This window comes from Trachinotus anak, unplaced genomic scaffold, assembly GCF_046630095.1.
Source record: "Trachinotus anak isolate AG129_WGS33_773 ecotype Australia unplaced genomic scaffold, CSIRO_AGI_Tana_v1 ptg000008l, whole genome shotgun sequence".
NCBI lineage: Eukaryota > Metazoa > Chordata > Actinopteri > Carangiformes > Carangidae > Trachinotus > Trachinotus anak.
In genome coordinates, this window is record NW_027273859.1 from 22823248 (window position 1) to 22850362 (window position 27115).

General features: G+C 41.3%; 1 protein-coding gene across 1 annotated transcript in view; it reads left to right on the forward strand.

Annotated features, from left to right (window-relative positions):
- aacs (acetoacetyl-CoA synthetase) overlaps positions 1 to 26154 on the forward strand; it is a 35752-nt gene extending 9598 nt beyond the window's left edge. Inside the window, exons 5-18 of the mRNA XM_071483628.1 lie at positions 248 to 345; positions 1120 to 1234; positions 1741 to 1822; positions 1970 to 2123; positions 4042 to 4122; positions 5899 to 6023; positions 15932 to 15996; positions 18322 to 18444; positions 22875 to 22988; positions 23984 to 24109; positions 24418 to 24487; positions 25008 to 25066; positions 25504 to 25706; positions 25831 to 26154. Of these exons, the coding sequence (XP_071339729.1) occupies positions 248 to 345; positions 1120 to 1234; positions 1741 to 1822; positions 1970 to 2123; positions 4042 to 4122; positions 5899 to 6023; positions 15932 to 15996; positions 18322 to 18444; positions 22875 to 22988; positions 23984 to 24109; positions 24418 to 24487; positions 25008 to 25066; positions 25504 to 25706; positions 25831 to 25968 (1553 nt within the window). The 3' untranslated portion in view covers positions 25969 to 26154. The remainder of the gene's footprint in view (positions 1 to 247; positions 346 to 1119; positions 1235 to 1740; positions 1823 to 1969; positions 2124 to 4041; positions 4123 to 5898; positions 6024 to 15931; positions 15997 to 18321; positions 18445 to 22874; positions 22989 to 23983; positions 24110 to 24417; positions 24488 to 25007; positions 25067 to 25503; positions 25707 to 25830) is intronic.
- Positions 26155 to 27115: the final 961 nt, after the last annotated feature.

Below are 27115 nucleotides of genomic sequence, written 5' to 3' on the forward strand. Positions count from 1 at the left end.
CAGTTAGGTGACCTACTGAGACAGAGGCTACATATCACATACATAACACAGCTGCTTTTTATTTTACTACTGCTAGATACAACATTACCAAGGTGACCGAAAATGTGACATCACTGATCATTTCTCTCCACGAAACTACTTGTTGCTGTGCACATATATCTATAGTATTTTTAAATAAAAAGAATCTTATGGGTTTGCACTTCATCTTATTGTTTTCTTCCTCTCTCTCCGCCCTCTCCACCTCCAGGCTACCTACCCAATGGTATCCATGCAGTGGAGGCCATGTTAGCAGCTGCCAGCATCGGAGCCATTTGGAGCTCCACGTCTGTCGACTTTGGAGTCAATGTGAGGATCTTTTATACCATTCGTAGCCTGTGTTTCTTTATTTACATATGTTTGAGCTATAGTTTCAGATCGCAATTGCAATTTCTGCCAAAATAATCGCAATATGAGTTATTTATTATTATATTATTTATTTTTGCACATCATTCAGCTCTAATCTCAAGTTAATTTTCTCAGTAAAAAGTGAACAAAACCTGATCTAATGAATCTGCTGCTTTAGACATGGCGTATGTCTCTTCTGTGGGCTCTAAAGCACCTTTCAGTGTGTGTTTGAACACTAGTATCTGTAATTTTGGCAGACTTCATGCTCTTCCCCTTCAACTGAGCTACACAGCACCAGTCGTCTTTCATCAGTTCTGACAGGGGATTCGTGACACGTATACAAATAACAATACACATAGAGTAGAAAGGGCAATGAGGTCCGTGAAGCAAAATGTCATGAGTGTGTGTGAGTGAGTGAGTGAGTGAGCGAGCGTGAGTGTGATTAACTTCATCCTGCAGCAGCTCCTTCATCAATGGCCCTTCTGTCATCCTGCTCCCTGCTATTTGTTTCTGGTGCGCTACTGCCCCTTCTGGCGGATTAGAGAACTACTCTTACTAATGTAAATCTGTCCATCAAACATGACCACTCCAGGTTTGTCCTGTGCACGTTCGTGAAATTTTTAGCTATCAGTTCCTGGAGAGTTGCAGCAGAATTAAAGGTTTTCTGCTGTTGTAATTATTTGTTTGTATTTTTACTTTTCATCTCATCTTTTCATCTCTCTCTTTTTGTCCCAGGGTGTCCTTGACAGGTTTTCTCAAATCCAGCCCAAACTGATCTTCTCTGTTGCCGCCGTGGTTTACAACGGCAAAACACATGACCACATGGAAAAGCTGATCAGTGTTGTCAAAGGTTTGTTTATGGACCGATGTGTCTGACCATTTGCATTTTCACGTTTTTTGGTTTGGCTTTTACTCGTTCTCTAAAATTATCATTAGAAGCCTTTGTGACATTGTTAGAGAAGTTTTTGGTCTCTTTATAGCAATTAAAACCTAGACAGTTCTTTCTAACTTGTAGAAAGAGACATTATAGACCAAGATCAGTAGAGATTTGAATTAAGTAGCTCTTCTGGGTTTTACAAGTGTTCATAATGGAGGAATTAGTGCAGAACAGATGCAGGATTGATGTACAGAATGAAGACGGATCTTAATATGTTAGCACAGGAACACCCAGAGAATTACTAAGCATCATCGCTCCTTAGTTACATACATTTTCAGACTTTCACTAAGAACCAAAATGTGTTACATGTTTATGAAAATGACACTTGGATTCCTCTGGGACCCCTCTTGTCTTTCCATAAGACGTCAGTGTGAAGAGAACACAAAGGCATCAGCTTTTCTCTCTCTCTCTGAATTCAGGTCTGCCTGACCTGAAGAAGGTGGTTGTGATTCCCTACACTCGCTCCAAGCAGGACACTGACCTCTCAAAGATCCCCAACAGGTGTGTTACTGTATCTGTGGCTACAGCAGCCCTGAAGTGTTAAAACTGAGAAGCTTAAACAGATGTGTTTATATATGAAACAGAGCGGGTTAGATATATGTCCTCTTCCCCTTATGTTTAACAGTCTTCTCTTAAATTTCTCCACAGTACATTCATAGATGATTTCCTGGCATCCGGGCGTGGCGAGGCCGACCAGTTTCCTCAGCTGGAGTTCGAGCAGCTTCCGTTCAGTCACCCTCTGTTCATCATGTACTCCTCTGGAACCACAGGAGCTCCTAAATGCATGGTCCACTCTGCTGGGGTGAGAAACACACTGGCTTCCATTAGCCCCATAATTATGAGCTACGGGTGGCTCTGCTTCTGTTAGTTTGTTGAGGTGGCACAAACACAATATCTCACACACACTGTGGGGATATTTTATCAAATGAATGTAGGAATCTCGCGTCCTTAAAAAAATAAACACTAGCTAGGCCCATTTTTTTTAGCTAATGTTTTTCTTACTTTTCCCCCGCCAATGCTGGTCACATTTACTTGCAAAGCTCTCCTGAGTTGGCCCACGTTCACAGTTTGATATCAGTGCACAGCATTTATATTAATACACAGGTGGGTAATGTGAAATGGAGATGATGCTCTCATAAAGGCTCGTTTTCAAGGCGAAGAAGAAGAGGAAGAAGTAAGAAAAAATAAGGAAGAAGAAGAGGAAGAAGGAAGAAGAATCTAAATTGTAAAGTTGAGAAAAAAGTTGAACCACATTCAGTCCATTCAGAAGCTGTTGTGGGGCTTTCAGTCATATCGCATGGTCCTCATTAGCAGATAGTTTCCTCAGTTGTCATGGAATTGTAACAGAGACAGAGAGAGCTAGTCATGGTGCACACATCTGACACATTAAGAGCAAAACAGGTGATTTATGATGTAATGCTACAAAATGCATTGATGTGGAAGGTGGAGGTGTTTTTTCATGCCTTTATCCAGATGTAGAGCTGTCGTGCTTCTATTTGTATAATTCCTTTGTGAAGGTGATTTAAATCAGATTTTACCAACTTGTCCTCATCACAGCAGCAGTAGTCAAAGCCATCTGCTCCAGGTGTCAGTCATGTCTCTGTTACACTTTCTACCACAAGATGGCAGCAGACCTCCATCCGCAGATTTTTTCGAAAGGTTATTCGCTCTCAAGAGGGAGCATGAATGACCCCCCCCCACCCCGCTACATCCCACATCTGAGTGAGGGAGAGTGTTAGACGGACGTGTGATTTCAAGAGGACCACTGCACTTTGAAGGCTGGAACACTTCACATTCAAAATGGATGAACACACACAAACAAACGCATTCACACATCTCCACAACAACAGTCGTTCTCCCTCTATAGCACTTATTTTCCTTCATTCTTCTCTGTTTCATTCTCCTGCCTTCACAGCCATCTTTCAAATTGATTTTCTCCCCTGAACTTGCATGAATTTTCTCTCATTAGATTTATTCCTCTGCTTTATTTCTTCTCTCCTCTAGCACCTTTTTTATTTCTTCCCCTTGTTGTCTTCCTCTCTGTCTCCATCTCATTCTTTTGTGCCCCATCCTTCTCCCCACGCCGCCAATAACTGGACAGTAATGCGCTGGTGAAAACATTTCATATTGTGACGCTGGCAGTCCTCACTGGCTCTACCAATTAGCCCCGGCACTGTTGTGCTTTATGCTTTGTTACGGCTCTGTTAACATGCTCTCAGCAGCGAGATAGCATGAACCAGGGGACGGGCATGGCAGCTGAGTCCTGCCAAAGATTACATGCGCACATGCACACACACTCACATGTACGTGGCCCACCTGTTTATGCGAACAGAGAAGTAGACATAGGCTCACAAAGGAAAACACGCACAGTCACGCGCACAGTCATGGAGTTCACACTTAACCCAGATTGCCCTTTTTGTTAAAAGAAGTGTTTCTGTGTGTAGGAGCCTTGGTTTCCGTGCAACTTAATGAAGCAGCATTGAACTATTTTTGAAAAAACTCTATTGTATAAAGATTTGGTATTTGTCAGGATGAAGTTCAAGTGCCTGTCATTCTTCCTGTGTGACAGATTGACTCTCTGTCAGAGCTACAGTGAACTAGAACCAATAAATCTAAATGTCAAGATCAAAAATATGAACTAAAAAAAAAAAATTAAAGTCATATTGACAGTCTCTCTCTTTCTTTCTTTCTCTCCCTCTCTCTCTCTTCTGTCTCATTAGGGCACGCTCATCCAACACTTGAAGGAACACATTCTCCATGGCAATATGACCAGCAGTGATGTCATCATTTACTACACTACGGTAGGTCCATAACCTTTTCACAAAAAAAAAACCAAGCAAAAGGGAAAAAAGAAGGAGGAAACGGTCATGGTGCAGAAAATGTCTGAATTCCTGGGCTCTTTCCGCTGCCCACCCACTGTCTCACTGTGGCTATCTGCTGCAGTATAATGTTTAATAATGTGGGGTATTATTAATCATGAGGATGGCCACAAAGATACACACACGCATGCACAAGCAGGTCTTGTGTAAGGAGCAGCGGTGGGTGCTGAAGGTCAGAGCCGTGTGTAATTTCTAGGTTCCGGCTCTTTTTAATGATGATGACGATGATGATGATGATGATGATGATGATGTTGAACACTGAGGAACCTCATGTTATTAAAGCTGCAGTTGTTGTGCAGTGCGATGCATATTTGTGAGTTTATGTATGATGAGTGCGCAGTTGCGGTTTGGGTTTTTTCACATTTCTGTGATGTAGAAAGTGATTCTTTATCTATCATACAAAGAAGTTCTCAGATTGAAAATGAAGTAACTTCCGTCTGAAACAAATATTATTGTGAGTATTTTACACCTGTTTGGTCAACCTGTAACTGAACCACTAAATGCCTGTGTAGTTATAGCCGTGAGAATCAATTAATGTATTGATTATTTTTAATTCTGGCTCTGGGGGTCTCTCAATCAAAACAATCAAAACAGTTGCAAAGATTGCTAACCTTTGGTTCAGTTGTTTCTCTGATAACTTTTTTAACAGCAGCCAAATTATCCACAGACTTGTCCTTTTTATTATTTGCTTTATTTTACCAGGAAGTCCCATAGAGATGGAAAAAATCTCTTTTACAAGAGAGACCTGGCCTTTTTGTCCATAACTAATGGACCAAGGGATTAAAACTGATAGAAACACCAAATAAGGCAGTTTCACTTTTAAAATCAGTCATTCACCAATGCAGTTCAGTGGATGCAGGACATCTCAGAGGGGCTGGGAGTTGAGCCTCCTAACATTTGCTTGGCTTTTTTCTCTGTTATCTTAAGATTCAGATGACTAAAAATCCTCATATGGTTAAAATTCATAGTTGAAAACAAGCAAGGTGTAAAAAGTGTATTTAAAAATGTGGCTTAAAACTGGATAAAAGCTAAAAGCTAAAAGCTTCACACAACACTGACGCATGCACATAGACATCATTGACAGGCGGCCAAATGAAACAAACTCTAGGTTTAAAAATTGGAAACATTTGGGATAATGTATAACAATATATAACATAGTTCTAGTCATTTCTAGACATTTCAATATGTAAAGTTACATATTATAACCTTAACTGAACTAATAGTTGGATCTATGAAATGGCAGAAAATATTAACAATTACTTGTTTTGTCTGGACAACAGTACAAAAAAATGGGGAAAGCAGTTAGTTCCCATATCTGAGAAGCTAAAACCAATTCACTGCTGGTACTTTGGCTTCATAAATAAACTTAATCAAACTCGTAGAATCTTCTGCTGTCAATTCAGTAATGGACTAACCACTAGTTGGTCGAGTATAAGTGTCCCAATCAACAAAATATCCTGTATTAGCATATTAGCATTTCATACAGTGGAGGCATTGTCATGATTTTTTGTATATGTGAGGGAAGGTGCCAACGCAGTAGCTCAGCATGGAGCAACAAACAGTCATGTGAACCACAGATGCATAATTCACAGTCTGCAGGAGTCGTCCATTTCTCTGCCCATTTATCCATGCTGATGAGAAAGGATTGTTCACAGCAGATAAACTGACCGCTCTGGTTGTTATCTCTGGTGTTCACAGACCGGCTGGATGATGTGGAACTGGCTGGTGTCTGCTCTGGCAGTGGGAGCCTCAGTGGTTTTATATGACGGTTCACCACTAATGCCCACACCCAATGTACTGTGGAACCTGACAGACCAGCTGGGGTGAGTTAGCGACACACACACACACACACACACACGCACACCGTAAAGGAGAAAAGCTGCCAAAAGGGGCTGACAGTGTCTGAATTGCTCTGCTGTTCATTGCTTTCTGCTGGAAGAAGATTTTGATTTTACAACCTAAAATTCCCTCAGAAAACATGCTCTTATTCTGAAGGGGTTTTTTGTAACCATTAATGTCTTCTGAAAAACATAAACAGAATTTCATTGCTGATGCATTCACTCTCAATCCTAAGGGTCTGGATCTTCCACAAAAATATTTTTCTCAACAAAGAAATGTGCTATTAAACTGAGACTTGACATCAGGATATCTCTTGCATAGCTACAATCAGCTTTCCTGACTGAGGAAGGTAGAGCTGTAAGAATCATTAACAATAATCATCAGCCTTTTGTTGTTTGGGTTTTCTTTAAGGACTGATGTTCAAAACAACATTCAGTTTCTCTTCAGAAAGTCTCTATACTCCATCTCAAAATCTTGTGCAGCTTTAATAGAGTGCAGCGCAGCCCGAGACGTGCTGCATTTTCAATACGGGATTCAACTCACATAAGGTGGCCATAAGGACTTTTTCCTCTTTTGATATGAGGTAATTTAGAAACAAACAAAACAAATCGAGAATATGGAGAAAAAGAAAAGAGAGCGAGAGCAAAAGGGGAAGGTTTTCCTGGGAAATATAGTTTTTCAACCACAGATTTGATCATGTGTTTACTTAATTGACAACCGACACACACGTGCACACAAGAGCAGACCCATTAGTAAAGATTTCTGCTGGTTAGAACATGCATTAAGAACAGAGACCCTCGGCAACTGATCATGCAATAAATATAAACATTTTTTTTGTTTGCCTGATAATTTATTAATGCTGATTTAAAATCGGAGAAGAGAAGGGCACCTCTGTTTAAAAAGATGGATTCGCTGGAAAGAAAGGAAAGGAAAAGGAAAAATGGGTAAGAAAGATGGGAGTAATGGGGTATACCGTGGGTAATGGAGATAATAATTTTGCCTCAGTTTATATGCCATAGATAGTCAGACTGTTATTTGGTGTATACTTGAGAAAAAAAAAAACAGTGAAAAAGAGGAGCAGGCGTTTTTCGATATTGCCAAAACATGTCATGTCAAGCCAATGAATTTTACTGTATGCGGTGAATGCCTTGGGATTTGGAGAAAACAGTTTGCAAGAAGTCAGTCTCCTAGTTCAGACGTACAAATGGCGCCCCAAACTTGCTTATTGATTACCACAAACGAGCTGCCGCGCTGTCATTTTGAAAGTGCAGTCATGTATTCCACTCAGCTGAACAGGCTGTTTTAAGGCAGCAGGGTCAGCCATCCCTTAAAGGCTGCTGTTACTGAGATTGATGGGGATGCTGTAAATTTGGATGGATCCAAAAGACCCAGGTCAAACTAGAAGATGGCCAGGACTGCTGAGCCCTAGGGTTTGTTCATGCTATATCACGGCTCGGTGTGGACGTCACGCATGAAGACGAGGGATCACGTGTCCTCTGATTTCGTCTTTTGAGAAACATTTTCCCCTTTGTCCACAGCAGCTCTCTTCAAATCCAGTTACGAAGTAGATGCTGTCATTGCCTGAGTTTGATGAATGTTGACAGAATTTAGAGGAGAAATTGGTCCTGATATCCCAGCTCCTCCCACCATCACCACCATAAACAGTAGTTATTAAACCCAGCATTGATCCGCTTTTGTCTTTCAAAGACGACAAGAGAGAAAACCCAAATGGCCAAGGATACAACTGTGTAGCAGTGGCAGTTAATTGGTTCAAATTTGATGGGAAATATGGTGAGCAGATTTTTTTTTCTCGTTGCGTACTTCTATTTAAATTTCTCGGAGGGTATTCATGATGTGTATCCTGTGTTTCCAATTAAAACTTCAGTTTTGGCTGGAGAGTTGGACTATAAAGTGGATTATTACCTCCAAACTATGATTTGACAGTAATTAGAGTAGCACTACAATCAGCCAGTTGGACCAGTAGCTTCCCTTTTATTATCTGTTTTAAATTAAGCCCTTATGCCGCATCCAAGATGGCCTCTTAAGAAAGTTATTTCTTACTTTAGCTCATTTCAGTGTATGGCTGTAAAACTAAATGCTAAACCTATTTTCTGTACGTAAAAGTAGCAGGGAGAGGAAACATCTTGCACTACCAGCTCCTCTCTGAAGACCTGAAATAAACAAGACTGGGTCAGAAGATTTTATAACTGCGACATCTTCTGACAAAATCACCAAACGCACAAATGAAAGACAAAGACTGTGTTGTGATTTCAGCTGTATTTACTTTCAGAGACTTAGAAGAGACAGACTATCTCTCTTATTTTGTCTACACAGCTGACAGCCTCCATCTGGGATCCACAATAGATTAGCCTTTATTTACCTCGACTCCAGAACCTAACAAACTTTTATTTCTAATTCCCTCTGTTTGGTATCTGTAATTGATTATCCCAGTATTTCAGTGCGAAGCCTCGTTTTCAGTGGAGTTGCTGTGTTAAAGTTACTGCATTACGTTTTAATACAAACTCAACGCTTCCTGTAACCATTTCAAATTTAAAGCCCTCAGTGGACTGAAACCCTTTATTTCTTTACACGGCTATGATTGCTGTGCTGCAGTAAACGTATTGTCTCATTTCTGTTTGCTGGCGTTTACACCGGTATACATCTGGTAGTGTAGTGTAAACATCTGTCAGTTTCTTTAGCAGTTACCAATGACCTCTCTCTCCCGCTCTCTCTGCTCAGTGTGTCTTACGTCTATTATTCCTCTGCCTCCTTTAGTAATAATGATACATGTAATGAGTTAGTTTGTTTGTTAGGTAGTTTATTTGCTGTAATGGAGGTGAGGCTCAGTGAACTGGAAGCACTCCTCCACTTAGTTCCTGAGCGGCCAGGAAACCAGAGCGGCTTGGTAGACTGCCCCCAACAAAAAGGTGTAGCCCTAGGCCTGTGGTTGGCTTCCATACACGGTCCAGTCGTGTACAAGGTTTATACCCAGTCTTGTTTGAAAAAAGTCCCTATACGTAGTGACAATGCACTAAGTTGGCAACACTGCAGACAGAATATGCTCCTAATAGAACTTGTTGGAGCCAGAAACTCCAACTCAGTGATGAGGTACTCGGTTGACTTGTGTTGAAAATATTGTCCGTCAGATTAAAGGCCTGGCCCTGCTGTTGCAGTCCAGCCAAATGGAAAAAATTGAGGCAACTACAGCAGCTAATACTTCCTCCATTTCCTTTAGAATAAGATAAGAGATAAGAGATTTACAACAGCCAACAGTTGGAGATTGTGTCGTACATGCAGATCCTGGCTGTGAGTTCGCATTAGTTTGCTCAGTCAATCTTTGGTTAAATTATGGGGGAAAAAAAGCAGTGTGGTCAGCAAAAGTAAGACCCTTTAAGACCACAGACACTTTTCACTGCAGTAGAAATGACATATTGCCTTCAGCAAAGAAGAGAATAATGGGGAGAAAAATCTGACACAGATGGGGAATCGTGAAAACCACAGAGCAAAAGTGCCAAGAAAAAGTACTTCTACAGCAGAAACTCAGAGCAGGATCTGTGCACAGATCCCAAAGCTAATGAGCTCCTTTCACAATTTTACTAGACGTTTGAATCACCAACTGTATCAGGATTTTCAAGTGATGATTGGTTCCTTGGTAAAACAGAGTAGAGTAGGGATTGTAGCAGCATTATAGCTCCCTGCCCAATCCGGAAAAAAAAGGTAGGAACAAGGTTAGAATATTGTTAGCAAAATGACCCAAATCGAGGAATTGAGGAAAGGGCTGCTGACATGACAGAAAGACGGATGGAACCTTTTAAGTTTTGAGAAGACTTTTGAACCAATTAAGTGCTGATGTTGCCACCTCAGACTCATTTCCCAGATCCCAGCACTATGTGGAAAAACTCCTGTGGGAGAGGCTGACAGGTTTTTTTTTTTTTTTTTTTACACTCTCATCTTTTGAATTAAGGTTGGACGTTTTAAATGGGGCTAAATCCATCAGAGCTATCGAGGGCCTGTTGCCTGACACTTTGTTGGTCGTTTAATACTACCACATCTCGCTGAACAAGTGACATCAACACGATCTTTTAAAGATATTTTATTTTCGAAAGATGGCATTTTCAAATGGCATTTTCATAATGGGAAAGGACTGGTAAAATTTGCACCAAAAACCTTTTTTACTTGCTGTAATGCATTATTGCAGATTTGCTGCTTTTAAGAAAAGGAAAAAGGTGAAGGGGGACTGAGGCATGGGTACAGTGTCTGAAGATTTGTGTTTCTGTGCTGCATAACATATTGAGAATCTGCTTGAGTTAGACTATCTATTGTTCTTCACATGCAGCAAAAATGTAGCAGTTAGTAGATGAAATAACCCACAGCAGATGTGTGTATTTGAATTTCAAGATCTGTCGCAGAGTCTTGTGCAGAATCGTGCAACACCACACCTGTGCACGGACCTGAACTCGGTTTTTATTTCCACAAACAAGAACAATCAAACACCTTTGAATAGAAAGTACCTTTTTTATCTTCTAATTGAGTGAAACAGAGCCTAAACCTTTCTAGGAAGAAAGTCAGTACCAAAATGTTAATACAGTAAAGTAATACAGTCAGTATCAGTAAATATACTCTGTACAGAGACTGTGATCTTCATATGTCGTCCCCTAATATTCCTGAATGCTCTGACAACTTTCTCTACCTGTGCCATCGAAGGAGACTCTAGTGGAAACTAAATCCACAGTATCCCTGGGTGAAGCAAGAAAAAGGTTACAGCATTTATACTTGTGACAGGTGCTATGTATGTGTGGGACTTTAGAGGCTCCTCTCTTTTCTCTGAGGATCTTCTTGTCATCTGTTCCATCTTTTGCCCATTATGCGCTGCGCTGATAGGACAGAAAAGATTGCTCCTATGCTCTTGTACCAGCTACTGTATGGAAATCTCGTCTTTTGCTAATGCCAACCAAGCGAAAAATTCTCAGTGATGCTCTTTGGAGGAGATAACTACAGATACAGCTTAGCAGATTGCATCCTGCCAGCTCAGTTACAGTTTTAGACACGTGGGCATAACAGTTGAAAATATCCTCATTTTCAAGCTGTGTCTTAATGTTACAAACTGGAGCATCATCTCTCCATCAAACCCTTTACTAAGGTTCTTTGTTCATGAACTGTACAACATTGTTTAAAGTGCTGAACGCAGCACATCAATTTACTGTGAGAAAAGAAAAAGAACATTACCACATTAATTTTGAGTCAATGGCCTCTGCTGTCTTTGTAAATGTCTGCCAACGGGTTAGATTGTAGCACAAAAGGAAGATAAAAAAAAATAATAATAATAGGAGCTTCACAAAACTATGTGACAGAAAGAAAGAAAGAGAAAGTGAATAGTGATGGAAAAATCACTTTTAATATGTCTGTCATTTGAGTAACACATGGGAGATAATTAAAGCATGTCAGTGGGGGGGGGGGGGGGGGGGGGGGGGGGGGGGGGGGCAACAGGGTTAGGGTTAGAAACAATTGTACTAAAAATAAAGCTTGCACTAGATGGAGGTTTGTAGACGGGCAATTGCACCGAGCCCCCCCTGATAGATTACACATGTGTTGATTTTCATAAATGATGTAGTGCTTTATATAAACAATTACGCCATCAAACATTAGCTTCAAACTGTTCCTTGTAGCCTCTGACACCTGAGAAGAGAGCAATTACAATTCTTCCTGGGGTGGAGGACAAGAGCGGGAGTGGTTGATAAAGCATCACAACGTGCACAGAGACACATTAACGGAATAACTGCTCTGGGCCCCTCTTCTACCTGATTGGCTTCCAGTGTCTCTTATTGACTTGGTAGCTTCCAGTAACATTTCTCCCTTGAAACAGATGCACAGGCTCAACTGCACATGCACGCACACAGTCATACAAACGGAGAAACACAGCTTCGCCTCCACCTTCCATCCTAAACACCCAATTAGCAGCCACACCTGGCCATTTGCCTCCAATCAGAGTAGAGTGACCGTTTCCATGGTAGCCAGCAGCGAACGAATCCAGATGCGGATAGGGGGTCAGAGATGATGGATAGACTGGATGGAGAGTGACTGTGTGAGAGTGCAGATGACAAATTGGGTCTTTGTGTTTGAGTTCATGAGTGTCATCTGCAGTATCAGGTGGCTGTAACCAAATGAAGAGAACAGAAAATGATCATCTACCCGACCATACACAATATGCACACCCCCTTATTACCTACATAAAGGTGTGTATACACTGTATGACCTCATTTCTCTGTATGACCTAATTTATTTTTGTGGTATTTACCTATGAAAATAAAGTTGCTCCAAAACAGTAAATAAGACTCTAGAAATACAAAATACAACTTTAGTAAATTAGAAATCAAAATAGTCATTTTATTTACTCAAGTATTCATTTGTTTTCTTTTTTCTTTTTTTTTTTCTTTTTGTTAATTTACTTTACATACTTTGGGAGTATTTAGTTATTATTTATTTTATTATTATTTTGTTTTGTATGAAATCATTTTTTCAGCACGTTTTCTGTTGAAGTAAAACTATAATGTTGTATGAATGCCATATAAAAGATATTTCTTAAACTAAATCAGATTTAAAATCAACAAAATAAAAGAGAAGTAAAGCAGCATTACTCTATGTCGTGGTCTAATATTCTCTCCAAACTGTTTAAACCCTCATAGATAAAAAAGTGCAGCAATGTGATGATAAACAATATCTCAAGATTTTGCCATATGGATTATAGTGTTGTGTATAAGTGTGTATTGGACCAATTGTGGGCACTGTTGCAAGTCACTGTGCAGGACAGTTTAATAATACAAATTGTATTTCTAGGATTTTTGCATCAATGTGATAAAATACATTGATTTGTTGCATATTTTATTTGCTGGATGAACTAAAAACAGACATTTAAGTCTGGTTAATCCTGCGTCCATGAAGAGTTTCTCAGTGAATCAAGATTTTCATTTAAAATGACTTATCCTCTGACATTTGATTTTAAGATAAGACTCTTCAGCAGGAGGAACGGGGAAGTGTGAGGCATGCAGAGGCAGCGTGGACAAGAGGTGCATGCATCGTTCAATTCATTCCCTGTGAGATATTACTTCTGGGGACCTTTGCCCTTTCACCCAATCCCCCCCCTTAGTCAACCTGCATTACCACTGATCGATTCGACCGTCAGAGAGCAAACCACATCTTTCACTGCAAGCCAATTCCTGGTTACTGACCAGTCAAGCATCAGACAGTTGTTTTGTATCCCAGAGACGGATTCTTTTTTTTATTTTTGATTGACAGACACAGTTACCACGGTGATAGGAGGCAATTTGATTGATTTAATGTCAGCAAAAATAACTCGAAAAGATGGGAAGAAACAGACTGAGACAAAAACAGCCATTCACAGAGGCAGACTTTAAAAGGCCCTTTGTTTTAAAATTAAAACTGCAGGGGAACACAGAAGTGACGTTTTGTCACTTCTTGCCTTCCACATGTTGTCCAACTGTTGTCAGCTGTCAGGGATACTTCCATTCACAGAAGAAGGCACCTTCAGAATCATTTCATCTCAGGGTTTTTGTGCGCATGTTGCCTCCTTGTTCTCCTTTGAACTATTTCCTTGTGGAGGATTTACAAAGGAGACATTTTGTCCTCTCAAGCTAGACTGACCATTATTGTGTTTGACTCTTTTTTTTTGTTTGTTCAATTGAGAGTCAATGTCCAATCAGTTATTTTTCTTAGTTTTTTCTTATCTATCCATGAAGGGCTGACAGAGCACACAGGCTTGGTTTCAGCATCAGATTGCTTTACATTTGCACAGTGACACGCTCTCCTCTCCTGGGAACTTCCTTGTACAAGCAGGATACTGAGCAGCTCCACTGGAGCTGATGGGATTAAGGGCAAAGGCTGTTCAGTAACTGTTGTCCTCCTTTTTATTTTTTAACATTGTGCTCAGAGACATTCAAATGATGTCTTGTCGTGCATCGATTCTGAGCAGCAAATGGAGCCGTTCAGACTGAGCGCTGAAGTCACGCTTGCGTCACCTCCTTCATTCATGCTTCACCATCAGTGCCTCATTCATCAGCTGCTTTGATACCAGCTGAATAAAAGAATGTCCAATCATATTCATGCAGGGGTGTAAGGCCTTTATAACACTAACTTCTCAGCCCTCACTCTTACTCTACCAATGAAGGCCCAACCTCCTCCAAATGTCAACAACCTTTTTGTATTATTGACTTAACGATGATCTAATGCTAATGTGTGTTTATTAAGGGGGATTTGTTTTCCACAGCCAAATTATTCGCTTTTACAACCAGTTTAAGTTTCAGTTTCAGTTTTATTGTCATTCAGACATGTTAAAATCCAGCAGCTTACAAAATAAATAACATTTAAAGGTAGAGCCTATAATAAATAATTAAATAGCTTAAAAGCCTATGATAATGGAACACATCGTTAAAAAACCAAGCAGCATATAGTGCATCAAAACCGCATGCAGTCGCAGCACTACGAAGCAGTACGACAGCTTAACTATGAACCAAACTTAATAAAAGATAGTGAACCAAAATTAAAATTAAAAAAGCTCTTAATGTTTAGAACATAAAGAACTCCAGACAGCTCTCTTAAGTCGGCAAAAATGAGATCCTGATGACTGCATTGCAGTGACAGAGATGAGCACACACCCTCTGAGACATGTTTTGGAGTGACTGTACAAAATATAATTTTCCATTATAAATATTATGTTATGTAAAGCAATATTTGTAATTCAGTAGACTCGGGTAGTTTTAACTTGTTTAAATACTTGTTAGTACATGATTTCTCTGATCTACGTCATTTCTAGGCTGCTCCAGTTTAGTTTTCTTTTTGCTTCCATTTCAGCCAATTCCCAATTATTTCCCCACTATATACACTGTATATATGTCAATTTCACATTTTAATTGCTAGTGAAAATAAATATGAAAATACATAAAATATAAAAATAACTTATGTGCAAAAAACTCCACAAATTTCAAAGTCAGCTTGGTACAGTAGCTCTAAAACCTGATGGCGTATCACAGGAGCCTGAGCTTATAGCCACAGCTACTTAAAATCTCAGTGAAGTGTATTGTACAGTCTCAGTGTAAGAAAAAAGTGACGTCACCTCCCAGGGCATGGTGCAGAAGTCAGTTTACTTGTGCAAAACTGTGTGTGAGCTGAGTTCACCCTGATGACATTATACTGTCCCACACTGTGCAGCCGTGACAAAGGTGTGGCTTTCTTGTGACCTTGAAATGCTTTCATTGTATGTGCCAGCTTTGTTTTTGGCAGACAGAAGAGGCAATTTGTTGTGTTCATGTGTCAAAGATTCAAGATATAGCCCAAATGTTCATCCCCATCCTTATGTAGATGAGATAGCCTAAACCATCTGGGGAATAAAGCGTCGCATGTTGGAGAAGAGTTGTTCTGCTTGTTTAATTTTGATTGAGGCAAATGATGATAAAGGATCTTGATGTCAGCCTTTCGTCTGTCCATCCACCAATCTGTCCACACAACACTTTGGTCTTCAGCAAGACATCTCGAAAATGACAGGCCAGATTGCCATGAAATTTGGCAACAGTTTTTCAGACCACCCCAGAGGATGATTCATAATGTTTGCTAATTTGGTTCTGTTGTTTAAAGTTTCTGCTGTCACAGTGCAGAATACAGGACATGTATGTAGGAGGACTTCTGCAGTGGCTGTTACTGTGGGCAACACTGACGCAAATCCAGTTTTTCCCCAAAATAATGGACGACACCGTCCGCTTCTGATAGATTTAATAATGTTTGTTTTAATGTTGGAAACGAACGCTTCACCGATCCTTTATAAATAAATAATTAATTTCCGCCCTTTTCTTCTTGTCACTCTCTATCTTTTGCTCCTCTTCAGAATCACTATCTTTGGTACGGGGGCCAAGTGGCTGTCTGTGCTGCAGGAGAGGAACCTGAAACCTGGTGAGTTGTGGTCGCACAGGCACAGTCGGGTACACACCTACACGAGCGTGCACGCATACATCCAGAGACACACATGGACGCACACAAATAACAAGCAGAAAACAGAGAGAGAAATTAATTTGCCAACACACGCAGGCATTCACGCACACACACACACGCACACACATATCTACTCTGTGAGAACGGAACCTGGAACAATAAGAGCAGATGGACACGATAATGATTATAATAGTGATGCTGTTTGACTCTAAATGTCCTTTATGCCATTTACCGTGTGAATCAACAGTTTGCCCTGTGTTCTGGTGTTTGACACTGAATCGAAGGGATGAAAGTGCTGTTAGGATAATTCATGTGAGTCATGGATAGGCCCATCTAATTGCTTTTAGTGTCACAGCTCTCCAGAGAGAGATCCAGGTCTCTGCACATAATCAGAGTTGTGCCAGTGCTTATTAGCCTCCCTGCTAACCTTCGAACACGCAGTTCTCCCTTTGCTATTTATGTGACAAAAGTGCCGGTGTAGAAGTGCGTGCTAAAATAGTTGCTGCTTTCCATTTGTAAACGTACATACTGTATTGTGATAGAACAAAGCACTTGACAGGTTCTCAAATTGTTAGTCTCCTTAATTTGGTGTAAAATCAATCCATCAAGCAGGGCTGGTTTTGATGGTGCTTCAGCTTTCAGACCTGGTTCTGACGAATGGCAGTGCTCTTCTTTTGATGGGGAAACGACAAGGAAATACCAGTTAGATTAGTTACACAAGCTGGAATTTGGTTTACATAAGTATATTTCAAAGCTTTTGCTTGTTTCTCGTGTTTTGTTTGTGTTGCCCTCATCATCCCCTCATCTAAACTCTGAAACTGTCTTCCTGCTCTCCTCATCGACATGTAATTTACCAGTTACAACTAATGCAAAGGGCTTAGCTGTTTCCGACCTCTTCTTACTTTCTTCATTCTCACTCTTTCCCATTTCTCCTCTCCTCTCCTCTCCTCTCCTCTCCTTTCCTCTCCTCTCCTCTCCTCTCCTCCTTCTCTCCTCTCCTCTCCTCTCCTCTCCTCTCCTCTCCTCTCCTCTCCTCTCCTCTCCTTTCCTATCCTCTCTTCTCTCCTCTCCTCTCCTCTCCTCTCCTCTCCTCTCCTCTCCTCTCCTCTCCTCTCCTCATGTTAAATTAGCACTTATAACCAGTATTTATTGCATAAACAGTTGTTGTGTCTCTCAGTTCCCAGTGCGCTGTTATAATCATCACAAATCTTTATTCATGGGGCCCGCTTTGTGTACGTATCTGTCTGCAACTTGTAAATTAGCTAACATATTCCCAGTTCTGTGGCTAAACAGGAAAAGCATGAAAAATAAATATACAAAAAAAACCTTTGCTCTTTCCCCATCTCTGTGTCTCTCTGCCCCTCCCCCATCAGTCAGCCAACTACTTGATCCAGTTGGCACCGAGTGTGTGCGATTGGATGCTTATTAGAGAAAGAGCATGGCAGAGGGAGATCTGTCTGTTGTGTGTGTGTGTGTGCGCGCGCGTGCAAGGATGCCTCCAGTGGGCAGGGGAGGGTAGGGGGAGCTTCTTCACCGGCTGCCCCAGCGGAGAGGCCCTTTTCCCTCGGCTGACATTTGGACCGGACACCTGGAGGCATGGCGGGGGGGGTAGCAAGAGTTCCCACTGTGTGTGTGTGTGTGTGTGTGTCTGTGTGTGTTTCTGTGTGTGTTTCTGGGGTGAGGGTCGGTTGCTGGAAGCTTATTAGTTTGCAGGGTGTTATTGGCTTGGTGGTTTGGGCGTGTGTGCGACAGAGAAGCTTGTGTGCTGTCACATCAGGGTGGCATACTGCATTAACACAACATGTAGGGAGCCATGGAGCCACAGCTGTTCACAGGTGCTTGCTCACCCTGAACCCTTGTGTGTGTGTGTGTGTGTGTGTGTGTGTGTGTGTGTGTGTGTGTTAGTGTCAGAATGATTGCTCACTGTGACTGGGTTAGGTTTTACAGTTTTCTAATCTGTAGCCGCTTCAATGCCTGAGTTTCACCAAACTGAAACAATACTTTAGCGCTACAAAACCTTTTTATCTGATAAAATATGCAAATGTCCCAATGAATGTGTGTTTACTGTTGTCTTAACACAAGCATACAGTCTAAAGGGAGTTAAGCTTCCTGATCTCCTCATTTTAGAGCACAAAACACCTACTCAACAATAACATAAACAAGATTTAGAATCTGATCAAACACTCAGATCAACAGCCACTTGCTAAAACTTGAATCAGAGATATACTGCACAGTACACATGCCAGCGACTTGTATTTATCTTTTCTTTGGCTCTTTCTCCCCCAGCGGAGACACACAACCTCCAGTCTCTCCACACCATCCTGTCGACTGGCTCCCCTCTCAAACCTCAGAGCTACGACTACGTCTACCGCTGCGTCAAGAGCAACGTGCTGCTGGGCTCCATCTCAGGTGAGTCACTGATCCAGACCCTGTTGGGACACATTCAGTCATTTTTCTAATACCTTAGTTTCATCTGAGGGGTAAATTAGCAGCAATTTTTCCGAACATTGTTTGCGTCTGCTACATCAACACAGGCAGTTACACACAAAGAAGCAAAATAAAGCAACCCTGCGTCTGCGAAGCAAACACAAAAGGACTGACACATACAAAGACAATAAATGAAAATAAATTGTATAGAACTGTACATTTTCCTCACCACCCACAAGGCCAACACTAACCCACACACACTCACACACACAAACACAGCGGCCCTCTCAGCCCATTGTCATGTTGACAGGACAATAGAAAGCTATCTGTCTCTGTGTGAGTCCTGAAACGTTTAACATTTAGCTCAGCCTGGGTGACTGACGTACTGCAGGCAGACTCACACACACACACACGCACGCACGCACACACACACACACACACACACAAACATACATATTGAATAGCAGCTTGGAACGTCACTCTTGCGCTCACTGACAGCACCAAAACAAACACTGCCAATGACAGCTGTAACGGGTACAGCGTTTAGCTTCGAACGCACACTTTGCACACATGCAAAGACACAAATGCTCACAGTGACACGCATGTAGACAGAGAGGACACAAGCATCAAGTGAAATGTCAGCCACAAGGCAGAAGTCTGGCAAGAGATGAAGAGAAAAAGAGAGGGACAGCTGAGCAGATTGTCTTGTGTTATTATACAGTCTGGTATTGTTTTCACCTCACGAGTCTGTGTGTGTGTGTGTGTGTGTGTGTGTGTGTGTGTGTGTGTGTGTGTGACTGTCATCATGACACAATGTGGTCCTGGAGACACCTACTGTGGCTTGAACCACCACTGAGGCGGTGTGACTAATTTGGCAGGTGTTTATATGTCTGTCTGCGGACAGATTTTGTCGCTGCACAACTGTGCAAGAAAGAGAAGTTTGTGTAGCTGAGATTAAAATGAACGCCAAGTTTGAAGAGGGGCGTGGTCTGACCCGTGAGTGCTGAGTACTCATGTAATAATGTAGTAATGACCACTGAGTACTCATGGCTGCTGTCATTAGGATTCTCTCAGTGTCAATCATTCGGTTGTTACCAGGAGCTGAAGGTCTCCTCTCTAAAACAAATGGACCTGGTGATTAAGGGTACGTGCACACTGCACTGTTTAAGATTTAAAATGCATCTCTTTTGCTTTTTTGCGCCTGCGTCCACACTACTCTGGAGTTTTCAAAAACAGAGAATTTTAAAAACGCTTCTGACCCTGTTTTAGTTTGAAAACTTATGCGTTGTAGTGTGGATGGGGACAAATATGGAGACCATTGGAAATGATGACATAGAGCCTCGACTACCAGTGGTGAAGGCGACATGAATAACAAAATAAAAGTGTTACTGACCTTGTTGTCTTGTCTAGCCGCTGTTGTGCAGTTAAATTCTTAAGTTAAATGCCCAGTCTACATGAATGATCATTTATGTGTGCGTTTTCATGTATGTTATGGACGGAGATAATTTCTGATACAGGGCTACAACAGTCCTCTGGACGGCGATCGTTTGCGTTTCAAAGGAACGCAGGCTAAATCCAGCAAAAACACTAAATAAAGCAGTTTCATGTTCAGTGCTGTCCAGCATAACTTGAGATCCAGACGTCTGATAACTAAACTCTTTCATCTGGTTGAAATATATAATTAAAATTGCCTGATATTAAAAAAGTGTATTGTAGAAATGTCACTTATACCTTAAAAGTTGTGTTGTATGAAACAGCAACATGTACTGTAAATATAGAGCAAAACGTGATTTTTGGACACAGCCCAAGTTGAAACACAACGAGAGAGTCATCTAGATTTTAAACAAAACAACAAAACACTTGAGTTTGTTTCACTTATTTGGAAGAGAAAATAAAGGTGAATAGCAAGGTTACTACACAAACTGTACTTTGCAGCAGCATTGCCATCGATTGGGATGGTGGACAAAACCTTTAAAGTAAAACTGAGGTCATAATTAATGTGGAATTATCCTTTAATTAAAAAAAAAAAAAATTTTTTAAATCAAAGGACTAGCTCTGTGCGAATGTGTGTGAGTGTGGCAATCAGGCAGTGTGAGCCTCATGTACATGTCCGCGTGTGTTTGTGTGTGTGTTCTTCAGAACAGCATGTCCTGCTCCGGTCAGTTTCCTCCTTGTCGCCAAGGGCAACAGCGGGTTGCAGCCCCGTTGGCTGCCAACGGACCTAACCTTGACCCCCGAGGTCACCGCTCTGTTCATGTGTGTGCGTGTCCTCAGGATTTATCACAGCATATGTGAGTGACTGGTGGTCACAGTGACATATGTGATGGGACCCTTTGCTGATTTCACCCTGTGCGACTGGTTGTGTGTCTCTGTGTAAATGTGTCTGCAAACATGTGCTGGAGTTAATGTGAATATTTTTATTTGATTTTTATTTTATTTATATTTTTTAAATATATGTTTTTATTTCAGAAAATGTGTTTGTATGCGCGTGTGTGTGTGTGTGTGTGTGTGTGTGTGTGTGTGTGTGTGTGTGTGTTATTCCGTCAGCAGGGATTTCTTACCCCCATCACTCCTCATTGGGGGATTTTAACACTTGCACTGCTGGATTCCCTCCATCCTAATATACCTCCATCTGACTCCCCATATGTCTCTTCTCTTCTCTTCTCTTCTCTTCTCTTCTCTTTTTATTTTCCATTACACTGTGTGGTTTAAGTTTTGTGTGTGTTTTCGTGTGAATGTTTGCATAAGCACCGAAGTCGGGTTTGTGAAGTCGTCTTGTGACTTCCGTTCTTTTTATAATTCGTTCTTGAATACGCGGATTGCGTGCGTAGGTTAGCTGGTTGCCTTTTTGTCTCAGTTGGTGGCTTCGTCTGACCCCAGACTGCGGCAGATGATGTTCAAAGCGCTCACACCTACACAAACGCAAGCACACGCGCGCACACAAATACATACACACTAACTGGGGAGTTCAAAAATCTTTTTTCTTCACTGTTCAGAACTGTCAGTGCTGTTAGAAACATAAGATCAGTGTGACAAGTTACGCTCCTGTATACACACACACACACACACACACACACACACACACACACACACACACACACACACACACACACACACACACACACGTACACTAAATAGCTGCTGATGGAAGGCATCCTAAGAAAGCAACAGTGACTTTTGGCTTAAAATATACTTATATATATCTGTGTGTGTGTGTGTGTGTGTCTGTGTGTACACACCTATTAAAGTGAGTGTAATAATAAAATAGTTATGTGGCTTCCCACTATAGGTGTGTGTGTTTAATCAGAAGAGAAAGTTTCCACTTCCTCCTGGGAGCCAATTAAAGCTCAATAAGGAACCTGGCAGAAAGAGGAACGGAGAGAATGAGTGTAAAGAACAGAAAGATGAGCAAGAGAGAGGGAAGGAGCGGTAGAAGGGCAGAGAGCAGTTGAGAGGAAGCGAACAAGATGGATGGATGGAGTCTGTGATACAGAGAGGGGATGAAACAGGGAGGTAGAGACGGAACAATGGGAGGGGAGATGAATAGAACGTGTCAGAAATAGTAAATGATTGGAAGGTAGAAAGAGACAAATGGATATTGAGGCAGAGGAAGTGTGTGTGTGTGTGTGTGTGTGTGTGTGTGTGTGTGTGTGTGTGTGTGTGTGTGTGTGTGTGTGTGTGTCTGTGTGTGTGTGTGTGTGTGTCTGTGTGTGTGTGATCATGACAGTTTTAGGAAATGTGCTGCAACAGAGTAGAACTCCTATATAGGTCAATGGAGGTGGAGCGGGGCGCTAACACTGCCAGTTTGTGTTGCCAAAATACCAACACTAAGTTTAGTAATGACTCTCGGTCAGTGGTCACTGATGTTTTGCTTAGTTACCTGACACAGGTGTGCTCCTGTGCAGTACATTCCAGGTCCTGCAACTTGAACCTAACAAAGTAGGGCGTGTGTGTGTGGATCTCTGTTGAACTCAGCTGAAGACAAGTTGTAACAAATTTAAAACTGCAGTTAATTTGATTGGCTCAAACAATTAGTTGATTATTTGTTCAGTCAGTTGTTAGACAGTTGCCAACAATTTGTTTTAGCCCTGTTTCAGTCTTCATTAACTTCTGAAAAATATAAAAGCTAATGGAAGCTAAAAGGTCTTGTAGAGCTGCAGACTTGGGGGCTAATTCTCTGAGGGTTTATCACTGCAAGCTACCCGTTTCACATGACATGTCTTTATTTGATTCATTGTCCAGCAGAAAATGTATTGGTTTCTAAACATTTGAGGACAGACATGGTTCAATTGAAGTTTTAACAATGAAAACTCAACACCATAAATGTGAAAATGTTTCATTTTGGTCCATCAACCAACTAAATCTCTCCCCCTGTGTGCCTGTTTTTTTTTTCCTCTCACCTCTCCTCCCAGGTGGCACTGACATAGTGTCCTGTTTCATGGGCCAGAACCCAACAGTTCCAGTGTATCGGGGCGAGATCCAAACAAGAAACCTCGGCATGGCTGTGGAAGCCTGGGGCCTCGATGGTAAGAGTGTGTGTGTGTGTGTGTGTGTGTGTGTGTGTGTGAGTGTGAAGATTGAATATTATTGGCTCTTCTTTCTATTTTGCCCAAACTCTGTAGCTGTCAGGGGGTTTACGGCGTAATCTGCATTGACAACAAGGCCCAGGGATCAGGTAGAGGTTTGTGTGGAAGGAGCAGGTTTGAGTCCTGGGAGGGACTGTGAAAATCTTAATGAGGAAAATTAATCACAAGCGCAGTTAAAAACTACTGAGATGCCCTTGAGCAAACTTTCCATCTGCCACTGGAGCTGCTTGGTAGCTACCAGAACAAGACTGTGGTTATACTTGGTTGCTCCCATATGGGGATGTGCCCGTATGCGTTGGCATGAATTTAAAGCTAGCCATGGCTGAGAAACTGCGAGAGTAATTAGTGAACTTTTCCTGAGTAAATACAGGTACACACTTCAGGAAAACACTATTTTTTTCATTAACAGTCCAAACAAAACAAAAAAAAGAGTGATTTTTATCTCGCTGGGAGTCTTCAAAGCCCTCTGTTTTTCTCATTGATTTTAGTCCCTTGTTCCCCAGCTCCCAATCCCTGCTGCGGGCTGTACTGGCGTGTCTCCATCACCTCAAAGGAGAGATGGATTGAGGGATAATTTAAAGGCAGTTTTGTAGGAAGAGCTTGGGATTATTTTAGTTGGTCTCTAAGCCTATAACACCATCCTGAGGGAGGAGGTGAGGGCTGTGTGAAACCACACACAAAAGAGTATCAGGTTCTCTGAGTGTGGGATACATTACCAGGTGATTTTTTTTTTTTTTTTTTTTTATCTGAAATTGATTTATACAGTATCTGTGGAGGTGTGTGTCTGTGTTGGATGTGTATCCAGGTGTATGTGTATGTTGTGGCAAAGTACATCTGAAACCTCTAACTTTATTTTGTTCCTGTGAAATCTGTTTGTGTGTGTGTGTGTGTGTGCGCGTGTGTGTGTGCGTGTGTGTGTGTGTGTGCGTGGACAGGTAAGCCTGTATGGGGAGAAAGTGGGGAGCTTGTCTGCCTCAAGCCAATCCCCTGCCAGCCAACACACTTCTGGAATGATGAGAATGGGAGCAAATATCACAAAGCATACTTTTCTACATATCCTGGTAAGTTCACAACCATCATATATCAGTACAAACGTATGCAGTACACATGTATACAAAGAAACCAGAAAGAAGAAACACACTGCTTAAACCCTGGACTCCTGTTTCCTCTACTTTCCTACTACTGGCTGTAACATTTTAGGTCTTAACATCTTTGATATTGTTATTATTATTATGACTATCTTTAATTAAATTCTTGACTAGCTTTTTCACTGCATGTATTGTTACTATTTAATGTCTTTATCATGTATTTTTTCCCCCGCAAAATATTAAAATTTGGTGTTGAACTTGAAAGCGTTCTTTCTCTCCAGGTGTGTGGGCTCATGGCGACTACTGTAAAATCAACCCAAAGACGGGGGGCATCGTCATGCTGGGCAGAAGGTCAGCCATTCACTCCTCTACACAGGGAGCTGCTCAGTGTTGAAATAAAAACAGTTTTATCTCTTTTATCTCTCTTAATTGATTCATTTATTTGGAGTATTATGCAAATGGACAGGTTCAAAAAATATGTATGCAGATTGCAGATATTAAATATTTGATGCTAGTCTTTTTGAAGAGAATGGAAGTCTGAGATTTGGCACAGCACTACATTATATTGTTCAGAAAGCTTGGTAATCTCTGTAAGAGTCTTATGAGCTTGCTTTATATCAGAAAACAATAAAAGAAGGTTCAGTTAAGGGTCAAGGGAGATAAACTGAAAGTACAGAAATATGCGCATATGGAAACAAATAGATAAATATATAGTTTCAGTGTTGTATATGTATAAAGAAAGAAAGAATAACCATCTTAGAGAAACTGAAATTGTCTCTGTGTGCTGGTAGATTGCAGCTTGCTGTAAAAGACAGTTTCCCAATGACAGACACTCAAGTTCTGAATCTTGAACTTCTTGTTTCCTCTGCAGCGACGGCACATTGAACCCCAATGGAGTCCGATTTGGCAGCTCAGAGATCTACAACATCGGTGAGTCTTGAACATTGCAGATGCAGCAGGGTGTGGGTGTAAGTAGGGGGGGGGGGGGGGGGGTGTAAGCTTAAATTGAGTCATAGTTTCCTTTATGTGGGTGAAAATAATATTTTGCCATTCCATCATCCGTTTTTAAAGTTTGTTCAATTTGTCATTACTTGTTGAGCCGACCGAATGTAACAAAAGCACAACTTCTTTTCACGATTGACAACACAAATGCAGTGTTTCTGTGCTTATAAGTGGTGAAACATTTTCTCTGTTCTCTGCCAAACTCTTCCAACACTCATCTTTTCCTCTCCTCTTCTCTATTCTCTGATTGTGCTTTCTTCACCTCTCACCTCCTCTTCTCTCCTTGCCTCTCATCTGCTCTCCTCATTTCTGTTTCGTCTCCTCGTCCTCCACTCTGCCCTCTCCTTTTCCTCTCCTCTCTGCAGTGGAGGCGTTTGAGGAAGTGTCAGACAGTCTTTGCGTTCCTCAGTACAGTGCCGACGGAGAGGAGCGAGTTATTTTGTTCTTAAAGATGGCTCCCGGTAAGCCCTTCTCTCCGGAGTTGGTGGCGAAGATTAAAGGCGCCATTAGAAAAGCCCTGTCCGCCCGACACGTCCCCGCGCTGCTCCTGGAGACCAGAGACATTCCTGTAAGAGAAATAGCAATATAAATCAGATATGAACAAACCTGTCAGATTATCCCATTACAATGGTTACAACTGTGAAAGTCATTTTCTGGCCAGACTGACAGCGCCTTTCTTCATCCCTCTGCAGTACACCATCAGTGGGAAGAAGGTGGAGGTGGCTGTGAAGCAGGTGATCGCTGGGCGGGAGGTGGCGCAAAGAGGGGCTTTCTCCAACCCCGACTCACTGGACCTCTACAAGAACATTCCTGAACTGCAAAACTATTAGAGATGAGGCTACACAGAGCTGGAGAGAGAGGTCCTGCGGTCAGGAACCACCTGACGAGAGTTCAGCTTAGTTTTTAAATTAACTTCATTCAAATTTACTGGTACAGGGAGACATGCAAAGTGCAGTGCAAAGGGCGGTTCACAAAGGCACCCTGAGCTTTGTACAGGGCATAAAAAGAAAAAAAAATATGTATGTATGTCAAAATTATTTGTATATATATATAATAAGTGTATGGTACCAGGCCAACAAGGGGCTTTAAAAACATGAGGTGTGCTGCTCTGTAGGCTAGCTTACAATCAAGTGGTCAGGCAGCTGCAGCTCTTAGTCTACCATGTTGTGCAAGCAGATGTTGAACTGGGTTCAGCTTTGGGTGTAACGCGACATGCTTTTAGCATCACTTGTGAATAACCTAATGCTCCGAAGCCCCCGACAATGGAGGAGAGAAATTTGGCATTGAGCGCTTTATTGTGGCCTCGCAGTCTGACTGCGATCAAGCAGTGAAGAACCACATGTCTCTGTGTCACCTGCTTTAACCGTGGTGTTGGTTCTGAGTGGCTCCCAGGCTCAAAACCCATGGAGGTGTGCAGATACACACACAAACACACACACCTGGGATTAACATCTCAGCTTTGGCTCATATCACCATATAATTTTCATGTGGTGTGTGTTGCTTTATTATATATATATATATATATATATATATATATATATATATATATATATATATATATATATATATATATATATATATATATATATATAATTATTATAGATGAATTTATATAGATGAATTTATATATATGATTGTTTTTGGACTGTGACTCAACCCTTCTAGTGGGTCCTAACATGTCACAAGATGTAGTTTGATTAAACAAACCAGAGATTCCAGATAAAACTTACTGAACATTTGTCCCAACTTAAAAAGTTATGAACAAATTATTGTGTATTTCATGCTCAACCCTAACCCTCATCTCGACTGTGCAACATTGATTTAATTTAATTCCATCCAAACTCTCTTCAAAGGAAAGTTTTTTTTTTTTTCATCACATTAGCTCTTATGTCTGAAACTATTTTTCAAACAGGTCAGTCAAGATCAAGCAAATGTTCATATCACCACAAAAGCCTGTATTTGTTAGTTCCATATCAA